Genomic DNA, 12,533 nt, shown 5'->3' with positions numbered 1-12,533 from the left:
GGGTGTGTGTGTGTGTGTGTGTGTGTGTGAGGGGGATATCAGTTCATCTGCCGCCAGCCAGGCACAGCTCGGTAAGAAACAACGGCGATGGAGCGCCGCTACCTCAGCCAAAATAACGGTCGTACACGGGAGCACTTGCCCTCCCGCCCCGCGCCAGGTAGCAACCCCGCCTCCCCGTAGGAGAGACCGTTGCTGGAGGGGAAGAGGGAAGGGAGACCGGGCCGACACTCACGCACCGGCCGGAAGAGACCATTCGCCCATCCTTCCGGGGAGGGCACGGGCGCGCCGCTAGCGGCCGCTGCCCCAGGCTTGGCCAGCGGTGGGCGGGGTGCCCACAATAGGCAGGGCGAGCGGGCAATCGCCGCGGCCGCTGAGGCTGGGGTGGGGCAGCAGGAAGTGCTGCCGGGCGGAAGCGCCGCGGGGCGGGGCCGCGCCGCGCTGAGGCGGGCCAGGGCAGTGCCGGGCTGGGCTAAGCTGCGCTGAGGTGGGCGGTGGGGTGCGGAGCGGAGCCGGTAGCCGATGACAGCCTGTGGGGTGTGTGGGTGGCTCCGCTCGTGATGCGCGCCCCGCGGGGGCTGCCGGGCCCGGCGCCGGCCCGCTGAGGCGCCGCGAGCGCCGTTTGGGTGCGAGGAGCCGCCTGGCTCGGCGGGGCAGCGTCGCCGCGGCCATGCCGTGCACCTGCGGGAACTGGCGGCGGTGGATCCGGCCGCTGGTGGTGCTGCTGTACATCGTGGGGCTGCTGGTGGTGGTGCCGCTCTGCGTGTGGGAGCTGCAGAAGCTGGAGGTGAGGGCTGGGGCCGGTGGGTAGCCCCGGGGCTCTGCTGAGCGCGCTGCAGACCCGGGTACCGACCCAGCGAGGAAGAGGGTGGCTTGGAGGAGTGCGGGGCGCTAGTGTGTGTGCTTGCAGTGCTGGTAAAGCACGAACGAAGCAAGATGAAACAGGACGGGAATTCTTTCTCCTTCCGGTTCAATGATAGTGTTTAAACAGTTGGTATGATGTTGAAGAAACGGGAGTCGGTCGATACAGGAGCCTGGCTGGAGCTTTGCCCTGCCCAGAACTTAGGTTTTAACACTTGGTAGTACTAAAGCGGGCATTCGCAACCTAGTATCTTGGGTAGCTCTGTCTGATCAGGAAGAACTGAGGTAGTAGATACAGAAGCCTCATTTCTATGCTGGTGGTACCGAAGTATGTCATAATAGTAGTGTATGATTCACTCATAGGATTACTTTTCTAACAGAAAGTAAAATTTTAACTTTAAAAAAATACGTATTGTCAAGTTCAATACAGGCTTGTTCCACAGGAGGTGAGCTCTTTCATGGTATGATTTTAATCACTTGACAGTAAAATTTGTCTTGAGTGTGTTAAATTTCTGATTTTGAAACCCTGTTCTGATGCTTTTGTATGTTCAACTTAATGGATGTGTATATTGAAGTGGTATCTGAGATTTCAAAATCATTAAATCTGATACTGGTAGCGAAACTACTCAGAAGTGATCTTGGAACCAGAAATCAACAGAAGACTTGGGATTTTGATGTGCAGTAGGGAATCAGAGAAGAAATTCTCAACCAAAAAAAAAGTGAGAAGAATCTACTATGTTTCTCGGGTTTTGGTACTTAGGATTATTAATATAGTTGCTTTTTCAGAGTGTTGGTTTCCAGTTGTAGCCCTGTGTTTTAGCAGACATATACATGTGTATGCACATGTCTACTTCAGATTTTTAAATGTAACTAGTTGAAACTGACTGCTACTTGGAACTTGATTTTAAAGCTAAAAATACTTTAAGTCCACAAGCTTTCAGGAACTTTGTAATGAAGCACTGAGCTGGGACAAGTTCCAGACCTGAAGCAAGGAATTGGTTGTGGCTTTTAGCAAAAATAAATACTGAGCATCACTGTGCTTTTGTAGAATGTTTTGTGTTTGTTGGTGATGATTTTGTTTGGTTCTGCAAGATTTCTCATCTTTTCCTTGTTTAAGTTTTACTCTAAGCCACAACCACAGATTGCAAGGGAGACTTGTTTTTTGTTAGGAAAACTAAACTTTATATTGGGGATATGTACTTAATGGACATCTTAAAACTTTATTGCATAAAAAAAGAAAGGTAAATTATTTTTCTTGTTATACTAGTAAAACTTTTAAGTATTAGTACTGAAACTTTGATGTTGCATTGTTCTTTTTCTTTGCAAGGTTGGAATTCATACCAAGGCATGGTTTATTGCTGGGATATTTCTACTAATGACTATACCAATATCTCTCTGGGGAATACTACAACACTTAGTCCATTATACTCAACCTGAATTACAGAAACCAATAATAAGGTAAAAGCTCCCATTTTACCTTTGCTACAAATGTTGAATTTAATTCAGACTAAAAATACTACTAGTAATATTAAATGTTCTTTTATTGTAACAGGATTCTATGGATGGTGCCGATTTACAGTTTAGACAGTGTAAGTGTTCTCTTACTGTTAACAGCTTAATAAAATTCTGTTTGCTGGGGAAGTGAGCAGAAAACAATGTCACAGCTAGCAGAAACTGTGCTGCATGGAGAGTCGCAGTCCTAGAAATGTCTGGGCATTCTTATTTATGGAGTATGTTAGAAGTCTAGTTCTAGTTATACTACGTTCTTCTTGTGGAGCTTATGGGATTGCTTTTGCTAACCCTTTTTAAACCTGGTCCTTGAGTATCATTTATGCCAGTTGTGGAAAGGGGCATGAAAAAAGCCTGCTTTTGGTCCTTCCATCTTCAGTCACAGCTGAACTGGAAAACAGTGATCCAAGTACTGTCTCAAAATTCAGTGCGTTACTTTTCTTTCCCAAATTATGCTTAGTGCTAAAATTCTTCCTTTTTGCTTCAGGAGGCAAAGGATAAGGTCCCACAAAAAAATTCATTCTCGGTATTTTATGCCATAGAATTGGCCATAGCAGATATGGTTCATGTAAATATGTCACCTGCGGAGATGATTTCAGCCTGGGCTAAGCAACATACTAAACCTGCAGACTGTGCAGGATGTGTGTTTACATGTTGTCATCACCTCCTGACATCGCAAATATTTGTTTCCTCCATAAAAGACAGGTTTCCAGGAACTTTTCCTTTGATATTTTTGTTTTGTTTTGCTTTTTGTTCTTATCCCCCCCCAATCTCATGAGTGTTTCTGAAGTGTCATCCTATATATGTGAAAGACTGGGATTTAAAGAGATCTTCAGAGTGAAGGAGAGTGGGGAACAAAACTTTACCTGTTTTTTGTGGGGAATATCAAGTACCTCAGGTTGCTATTTCAGTTTGAAGTACAGAATTTTCCTTTGGAAGCAAATTACCTGCTAAGTAAATGAGCTCTAGCCAGGCATTCAGGGATATTTCTGACATACTGAAATCTTTCTTCAGGCTCCTGGATCTTTTGGCCTTTGCTGCATATATGGTGTCCTCCTAGAGTGCTTAATCTGAGTTGAACATAAAGTTCCCAGATTCAAATGCTGTATTCTCAGTTTGCTGATTGCAGTATTGCAACTTCCACAAAGGTTTTGCACTATCTGTCATCTCAAGTATTTCTTAACTGTGATGAGGATGTGAAGCATCTTCTTCATAGTTCTATTAAGAAGGTCAGAGAAGGCACATTTGCTCTGTTACAACCTAGGGAAGTAACATAAACTCAAAAGAGCTGCCTCTTTAACATGCACACACCACACACCCCCAACCAGACAAAAATCAAAACCAGCAGGACAGGTTGCACTGAACAGTTTCAGTGTGAGACTCAAAATTGGAAGCTCTGACAGCTGATGCATAATCACAGTTCTGAAGAAAAAAAAAAAAACAACCCAAGAAAAAAGAATAAACAAATGACCCCAAATCACTTTTCTCTCTGAAATTCTGGTTTAGAGGAATGACTATCACTTTAAGTCTAATCTGTTACACTCTTCCTATATTTTGCAAATATGCCAGAGCAAACATTCACATGTTGGAAACCAAACTAAATCAGATCAGCTCTGTACTGTCAGGCTAAAAATGTAGTTTTCAAACCCATATTGATAACGAATATGTGAATCTGGGGAAACAGTTCTGTCTTGTCTCTTGAAAGGAGTAGGTTATGTGTAAGAGCCATCTCCTTAGCTACTTTTTAAATGAAAGACTGAATTGTGTGGTCAAAGATACAGAGCATCTCCTGCACAGTGCTGTAAGCATTTGAAGCAGCAGAGATAAAACCTGAAAATGTACTAGTATTTCTACAGAATGTTATTTTTTTTAGCTGTAGCGTCACACTCTCATCAGCCAAATGCTTCAAGCCCTGTTTAATTAGTGCTTGCTGCCTGATGAAGTATTGCTTGCTGAACTAGCCAGCCAGTGTTGTTATTGGAATCACTTTGGTCTTTCTTGCATGTAATCTTTTATGTACTTCTCTTCTTACAGTGGATAGCTTTGAAATACCCCAACATTGCAATATATGTGGATACATGTCGAGAATGCTATGAAGCTTATGTCATCTATAACTTTATGGTTTTTCTTTCAAATTATCTAACCAACCGGTATCCAAACCTCGTATTAATAATAGAAGCAAAAGATCAGCAGAGACATCTGCCACCTCTATGTTGTTGTCCGTCGTGGGCTATGGGAGAGTGAGTATATGATGACATCTTACAATTTTAACCTGTGTAATCAGATACAAATGTTTTGTTTTCATATTTAGTAGTATAACTTTTCCTTGGCAGAGTTTATCAACTATGATTGCCTACTGAAAGCAGCTGTAAACATGTAAAACACCGTATTAATCACACTTATTTCTAACATGCATTAACTCAGGTGGTGCTGAAGGAAACTTCTGGGTTTTGAAAAGTATTGGGAAAAGGTCCCCTTGAATTTGCTTCCTTTGCCATCACTATGTTTGCCAAAACCTTTATGTAGACCAGATAGCCTATTGCTTTTACAGGTGAAGGACGGAAGGCCATATGCCCCTGAACTGTTTGTTTCTGCATGCTTAATCTGATAAGCATCTCTTAAGAGATTTTGATAAAGCTCTTTAAAATATTAAAGAAAAACCATGAAAGTAAGTCATTCTTAAATACCTTCCAGCACAGTGAAAATTGCATTCTTTTTGTTTAGCCCAGAAAGAAGTTTTCCATGCCTAAATGGTAAATTATTGAATATTTCCTGTTAGGTATCTATGAAAGTCTAGGGTTTTCTGTAATGTGCATATACACACTGTAACTGTAGTACCTGAAGTCCTGGAAGTAGAAGTTGAAAGTACCGTGAAATAAAAATTCAGTTTAACTGCTGAGAGCAGGAAACTTCCATAAATGAATTGTCTTTAATTTCTTGTACAACGAATTTTGTCTTTCTCTTGCAGAGTTTTATTATTTAGATGCAAACTGGGTGTTTTGCAGTACACTGTTGTCAGACCATTTACTACCATTATTGCTTTGTAAGTATGCTCATAAATAATTAATATTGGTCTTCGGGATACAATTTTGAGTTATGCTGGAAAGAATTTTCATGCCCTTTTTATTGAACTGAGGCAGTTTGAAAGCAGACTCGTTGTGTTACATGCTTAATGCGTCCCAGCAATTTGAATCAATCTATGATTTCTTTATGACTTCCCTATAGCAAATGACTACTTGCAGAATTGAAATAAATACTTAATGCCTGCTGCTGATAGCAGTGGGAGAGAATGTTAAGTGCTGTTGATGTGGGGAAAAAACATTTTCATGATCTCTTAATTTTTAGAGGTTTGTTTTTTTTTTACTTCTCCCTTTTCTCCCTGACTTCAACAGTTGGTATTTTTAAAGTCAGGTTCATGGAACTTTCTAAATTTTGTTAAACTTTGTGTGTGACAGACCTGACTATGCCATCATACATGTTGTATAACCTGTTGTTATAAAGGAATAGCAGGCAGCTAATGCATGTTGGTGCTGAAAACTTAATTTCATGAACTCTGTATTGGTGGTCATTACTGTTAATTCTGTGGGACTGTGGAAAAAAAATTGCTACTCCCAAAGAATATCCATATAAATATTGGCTGTAGGTGTTCTAACAGTTAAAAGCAAAAAAAAAGTTAAAACCACACAATGTTTAATTGTTGAATTAATTGAATTTCATTGAAACGCTGTTTTGTCTATAGGAAATGCATACTGTATTTTCCATGCCATATGCTGTTGGAAAGTGATTTTTGTGCATATCCCCCAGTGCCTATATTTGAGTTCCAAAAGAGATTTTGGATTCTAACCACTGATGGGTGTAATGAAGATACAGCACTTAAAAGAAGCTGATCTTTTACTGTGTAGTTTTTAACTCTAAAAATTCTTTCAGAATTTGTGAACTAGTGGGAGTGTATGATGAAGGAAATTTCAGCTTCAACAATGCCTGGACTTACCTGGTTATACTTAACAACATGTCACAGCTAGTGAGTATCAAGAGTGCATCTTTCTGCTCTTTTAACCTAGTGTATTAATATTACGTGAGTCTTCTGTGTGAACTGTTGACAGGAATTTTGTTAATGTCTGGCAGTTCTTATGGGTAGACTATTTCTCACTCTAAATCAAAGTTACTATCTATTAAATATTATATATGCAAAATATTAGGAAAACAGATAATCTAAATCCTTTCTTATTTTTAACTATGAAGTCCTATAAAGCAATAGTGTCCTCTCTACCCTGAACTGTTTGATGAGTGAAGTGATGTGGCCTAGGCATGTTAGACCTGCAGACTTGTCTCTGCAGAAGAGTTAACTTCACCCACTGGTGTAGCTTCCTGCCAGCACACAGCACTGGCTACCTTAAAAATACTGTGTTAAAAGCTGGTGGTAACAATATTGACAGGAAAAAAAAAAACAAAACAAACTGTGTATTCAGTGTGGAGATTCTGGCCTGCCTGACACCTTGTGTTGTTGGTTCAGCTGCCAGATGATGTCAGGGTAAGAGTAAGATGTCAGCCCCTGGACGTGAAAATTTCATTTCTGGAGGTCAGGGATTGCATTTAGTGGCTTGCTGGGAATGCAGAGGAATAATTTTCTGCTTGACCTGGGGCATGGTATACATGAGCTGTTGCAAGAAGAAAAAGCAGCAGCTCTGGCTCCTTGCTACTTAGCCTTCTAGCTTCTAACCTTCTTCCTTCTCTTGGCCACAGCAGCAGGACTCAGAACAGCGTAACTTCCCATCTGGAAAGGGCTTCCTCCTCCTACTGCCACCCCTGTGTTTGATGGGTGGCTGTCACAGAAGGTGTTCTAATTTATTTCTGCTGTGACAACACTCCCAGAAGCAGCACGTACTTCTATATGTACTGGTTGACATGATTTCTTGAAGAAACTTGATAGTAAGAGGCTAGGAGAATATGTGTGAAAAGGGCAGATAGATTCCTTAGGTTTGGCTATACATCAGTTTGGTTGCTTGCAGTTGTCATTAATAGGAAATACGTTCAGATTAGCAGTGAAGATTGCATTCATTGCCTCATCTCTCATAAAGAGGCAACATTTGAGGTGTTCCTAACAGAAGGCTGAAAGAACATGTCCTTTTTGTTCCATTTTCCCTAGCTTGGCATTGAAAAGATTTTATGGGACCTTCCTACGCTTTGCTTGAGTGTGTAGACAGATGACCTTTGTCTGCTAATACCATGAATTTCAGAAATACAATTCCAGGCAAAAAAAGAGGTCTGCTTTAAAACAGCAAGGCAAAGATTGCATAAATTCAGAGCCTCTTGTCTAAAATAGCTTTTTAAGCTTGTGTTGTGCTGTGATATATTCTTTAACTGAAGAGATGCTGTAAAACAACTCCCTCGTGAAATAAACAAGTATTTTGAAAGCAAATAAGTATTTTTTTCATTTTCTTGTTAGTTTGCTATGTATTGTCTGGTGCTGTTTTATAAAGTGCTACGTGACGAACTGAACCCTATCCAACCTGTTGGCAAGTTCCTCTGTGTGAAGATGGTAGTTTTTGTTTCTTTCTGGTAAGTGAATTATTTACTCATTACTTCTTGCTCTCAGGGTAGATCATAAAAGAGCTAAAAAAAAAAAAGCTATATTGTTACTGAGTTTAGAGCCCTCAAAAAAATCTACCCATAATACTAGTAAAGTATTGTGAGGGGGGAAGGGTGCTCATACACTGGGCACAGCAGTCTTGTTCACTTATTTTTCAGACTTGGTATTTTGTAAGGTGATGCTCAAGAGCATAGTTTATTTTAGAATCTTCACTTGCATTTATTTCAAAAGAAAAAAAATATTTTGTTCTTTTTAAAGTAAAAAAAAAAAAAGGCAACTGGTTTTCAAAGTAAGGGACTATAAGTTAACCATGAATTACTATTTAAGCATAGCTCACAATTGGCTGCTAATGAATAAGTGCATTTGACTGTCTGAACATTAGGGCTGAACATGTGGGCTGCAGTTAATACCCTGAAAGAGAAGCAACTTGTTCTAATAACCAACTGAAACAACAGACTCTTATTTGGTTATGTTCTCAGGTGATCTTTAGGACCACAGATGAATGACATCTCTTTTAAGTCTGTTTTCTTCCTCTTAAAATCTAAATACATAAACAGTATGGGTTTTGTGAGGTTCTTCCTGTGTGTACATACAAACAGGACTCATGTACCAGCTTTATTTGCAGGGTTTTTGGCACTATTGTTACAACAGCAACAATAATTATATATTAAAATAATCTTTGTAGGCAAGCTGTGCTTATTGCATTGTTGGTGAAAGTTGGCGTTATTTCTGAGAAACACACCTGGGAATGGCAAAGTGTGGAAGCTGTAGCCACGGGCCTACAGGTAGGAGCAGACAATGAGTTCTTACGAATGGCTGTATATAGGGTGACATAGCTGATCTCAAGCAAATATTGTCATGCTTACTTTAATTAACACAGGCTAGATTCGTACTGAATTTAGTATAACTTAGCCTGAGTTTCAGCCAGTCACCCCAAGTGAGTTTTACGCCCAACACTTTTTATTTCCATGTGTTGGGCAGAAGGAATATACCCCAGTTAAATACTTCCTTGCATTTCTTCTTGCAATAATTCATTGCAGAGCTGCTGCTTGTTGAATATTTGCTTTTAGCAAGTCAGTCCCTCAGGCAAGGACTAATTCCTGTATGTATATAGTACATGTGGCTCTCCAAAGCCTGCCGAGAATATCCTGCCTCTGGCGGAAAAATAGCTGATGCCAGTATCCCAAGGCAATTGCAGTCTTTCAGTTACAAAAGAAACCCAGAACTATTTTTCTGCAGTTATGAATGATTAAATCAATCTCTCTCTCATTGCAGGATTTTATCATTTGTGTTGAGATGTTCCTGGCAGCTATTGCACATCACTACAGTTTTTCCTACAAACCTTATGTTCAAGAAGCAGAAGAAGGGTCGTGCTTTGACTCTTTTCTTGCAATGTGGGATATTTCTGATATAAGGGCAGATATATCAGAACAGGTTCGAAATGTTGGTAAGTAACAGGCTGATCTGAATAATCTGTTAACAGCAGGTGTATTTTCAGCTTCATTTTTTTGTTTGTTTTTTTAATTGGAAAGACATTCTTTTATTTGTTAAAGCTAACAATGTCCATATAAAAACTCTTACAAGACAAAGCCTCATCTTCTAATTTAACATGCCTGTTTTAGAGTTGATGTGTTCGAAGACCTTGGTATAGTGCTGGAAGTATTAAAAAGTATTTTCATTTGGCATAATTCTAGGAAGGACAGTTTTGGGCCAGCCAAGGAAAATGTTTTTTGCTGAGGATCATGAACAAAATGAGCATACGAGTCTACTGTCTTCATCTACTCAAGACCCAATTTCAGATGCTTCTTCGATGCCATCTTCCCCCATGGGCCACTACCAGGGGTTTGGACACACTGTGACACCTCTTACAACACCGACGACAGCCCCTGCAGTAGATGGTATTTATAACACTAATGCTGTTGAAGATGCTGAGGAGTCACCTGAACTAGAGCACAATTTATCAGAAAAAGCTCTGGATAAAAGTTAGACTCACCTTTTCCATGAACGTCTGAAGGAGTCTGTGAGATGCTTGCCACACATGTTCTGTTAACATATACTCCTAGTGATGGAAGTTTGAAAAGCTTGGAAAAGCTGCTGTGCGGACAGGAACCAGGATATGGCTGCAACTGACAGCTGAATTTGGAACCAATAATAGATATATCTGTGAGTACCCCATGAATATAAACCACGCACACTGGAACAGTTTCTGCATACATTTAAGAATCAACTCCTTAAACTGCTAAACGCTTACACAACTTGTCAAAATTACGCTGACTTTTCTTAATACAAGAGAAGTATTTGAAAAAATACTCTGGTCTTCTAAAGATGAAGTGTAAATGCTGCTAGTGATGGAAAAACTTAATTTCAAGAATGTAATTTAAGGAGGGCAGTAGCAAAAAGTGTTTGTATTAGCTTTGGTTGTCCTCTTAACAGTGGTTAACTTCCATGCTCCAATGCTGAGTGGAGTGTGGGTGAAATGGAAACTTCTGTACAGATGCCATCACCTTCCCCTTCTCATAGCTAAATAAAACCCCTTCATGAAGATGAATTATTACAGAGCATCAGTGAAGCATCTATACAATGCAAGCATTCCTTTCAGGCCTCGCTATGAAATTCCATGCCCAGCACATACAGTTGGCGCTGTTGTTCTTGTAGCTCATAATTTGTCTTTTACATTCAGCAGAGACAGCTGGGATGATAGGTTCTGGATTAATACCTTACACTTGACTTTTTTTCCTATCCTTCTAAAACAAGAGTAATGGTTACTACCTTAAAATATGGGGGGAGGGAATAAAGGATGTCAAAAAGGAGTTACAAACCAAAACTGCTTTCTTAATATTGGGCTACAGTAAATTATTTAACACTTAAGTTTGTTCTTTTTTTAAGCTGTTAAAGCAGGATACCTTGACAATGTGTCTGTAGTAATTTGTATTCATAAATTTGTGTGTATGTGTGATTACTGTATTATGCTTCTAGTATAGCCTGGATCCAAATGTAAGAGGTGATTTTGCCTACCAACCCCCAGAAAAGACCTTTGCTAAGGTAAAACTAAGTAGCTAGTCTAGTACTGGAGTTACCGGCATTAGATGTCTGACTAAGAAGTGTGCTTGTATCAAAACATTATTTTGCAAAACTGACAGAATCAGAGGACTGTTGTTTTTATCCCATTATCAGATTTGTACTCCTGTTGCATGTTTGCAATCTGACAAAAAACCCTACAGCACTGACCTTTTAAATGACACCTAAAGGCTCTTTTCTAGCATTGTTAGCATTCACAGGATAATGTTTAACTTCTGGCTGTCCCAGTAAATTCATCTAAGTGCTTTTTGGTTTGTTTGGGTTTTGGTTTTTGTTTTGTTTTTTTTTTTTGCAGTACTAGTGTGATGTAAATATTGCGCCTTACTCACTAGGCTGCATATTTTACAGGTGACTGTATTTGCTGTATCTGAACTTAGTGGGAAAGTGCAAATCATAATTTTCAATTTGCCAAGTCATTGCCTTTGTTGTAAATAAGCAATTAAAGATTTTATTTAAACTCTTCACCTTCTTGCAATTTGACTTACTGTTGCAGTAATTTAAAGAGTGGAAATGACACATGAATACAGCTGCCCTCTTCATGGAAGAGGGGGATCTGCAGTGTAAATAACACAAGAGTGTGCTTTCAGTACTTTAAGGATTGCACTGAAAAGGGAATTCACTGAGCTTCTGAAGAATCAAAATCTCCTGATCTGTGCTTGAGTCCAGGTATCTTTTTATCCATGTAATAGACATGTTCTAAACTGAAGCAGCTTGCAAAGGCTCACAATGCCTGTAGGCTTCCACTTCAGTCACTACTGGAAAATAGCTAATTTCCTGCATGTATACAGGGGAATTAGTAGAAGTATCTGAAGGATCAGAGCTGCTGGAAGCCAAGTACCTGTTCAGTAACCAACACACTGAAGCAATTGGTTTAATACCTGAAGTTAGGTGTGTTTGGTGTAAAACTTGGGTATGGTGCAGAGAGGGGACTTTGGTAGGAAAAGAGCTAGTTAAGCATCTTGGTTACTTCTGTCACGGCATTTCTGGAAAGCTACAAAGTTATTTTACTATAGAGCAGTTATTCCATGTGCACACTATTCCTGCTTTTTTCTTTCTGGGAGAAAAGTTATTTTTTTCATTGCAGTAGCTCACAGGAACACACCTTTCCATTAAGGATTGCTACTGAATTTCCAAAATAAACAGAAATCTGTCAGTGACACCCTGTCTTCTGAAAACTACTACAAGTGTATTCCACAGCATGACCCATCAAATTTAAAGTGCATAAGCAAATACTCTATCCTTACATTAATCGTATTTGTTCCTCCATTAAGTCTTAAAGGTTATGCTTGCCTTACTTATTAAACACATGGCTTGAAAACTCAGTAAGGGTCACTTTCAGCCCTTTACTTAATCTCACTTGAGTAAGGATAGAGTATGTCCTCAATTTTTCCTTTAACTCATTTTGCTTAGTGGTTACTGAAAAACATAACTGCTATTTTATGGTATACTTTTTGTCTTCCACCATGAGAAGCCTAAACACTTCTAAGTAAAACTGCAC

At 39.8% G+C, this 12,533-nt stretch overlaps 1 protein-coding gene across 1 annotated transcript; it reads left to right on the top strand.

The window, feature by feature from the left end:
- Window positions 1-520: 520 nt before the first annotated feature.
- Window positions 521-11,281, top strand: TMEM184C (transmembrane protein 184C). Its single transcript, XM_057402055.1, has 10 exons — window positions 521-784; window positions 2,186-2,316; window positions 2,411-2,447; window positions 4,402-4,607; window positions 5,336-5,410; window positions 6,295-6,388; window positions 7,814-7,926; window positions 8,643-8,742; window positions 9,233-9,404; window positions 9,652-11,281. The coding sequence occupies exons 1-10, from the start codon at window positions 668-670 to the stop codon at window positions 9,942-9,944; spliced, it is 1,338 nt and encodes a 445-aa protein (XP_057258038.1). The 5' UTR covers window positions 521-667; the 3' UTR covers window positions 9,945-11,281.
- Window positions 11,282-12,533: the final 1,252 nt, after the last annotated feature.

Source organism: Pezoporus wallicus, unplaced genomic scaffold (genome assembly GCF_028554395.1).
Source record: "Pezoporus wallicus isolate ANWC-B61680 ecotype Strahan unplaced genomic scaffold, APGP_CSIRO_Pwel_v1 contig_7178, whole genome shotgun sequence".
NCBI lineage: Eukaryota > Metazoa > Chordata > Aves > Psittaciformes > Psittacidae > Pezoporus > Pezoporus wallicus.
The sequence above is the reverse complement of the archived record's forward strand: the minus strand, read 5'-3'. Positions and strand labels throughout refer to the sequence as shown.

What these genes read in the sequence shown, in the direction of transcription:
- TMEM184C (XM_057402055.1), top strand. Translation starts at nt 668, where the DNA reads ATGCCGTGCACCTGCGGGAACTGGCGGCGGTGGATCCGGCCGCTGGTG. An exon ending in TTAACAACATGTCACAGCTA is followed by an intron (nt 6,389 to 7,813) that starts GTGAGTATCAAG and finishes TTTTCTTGTTAG; the next exon opens with TTTGCTATGTATTGTCTGGT. An exon ending in GTAGTTTTTGTTTCTTTCTG is followed by an intron (nt 7,927 to 8,642) that starts GTAAGTGAATTA and finishes TAATCTTTGTAG; the next exon opens with GCAAGCTGTGCTTATTGCAT.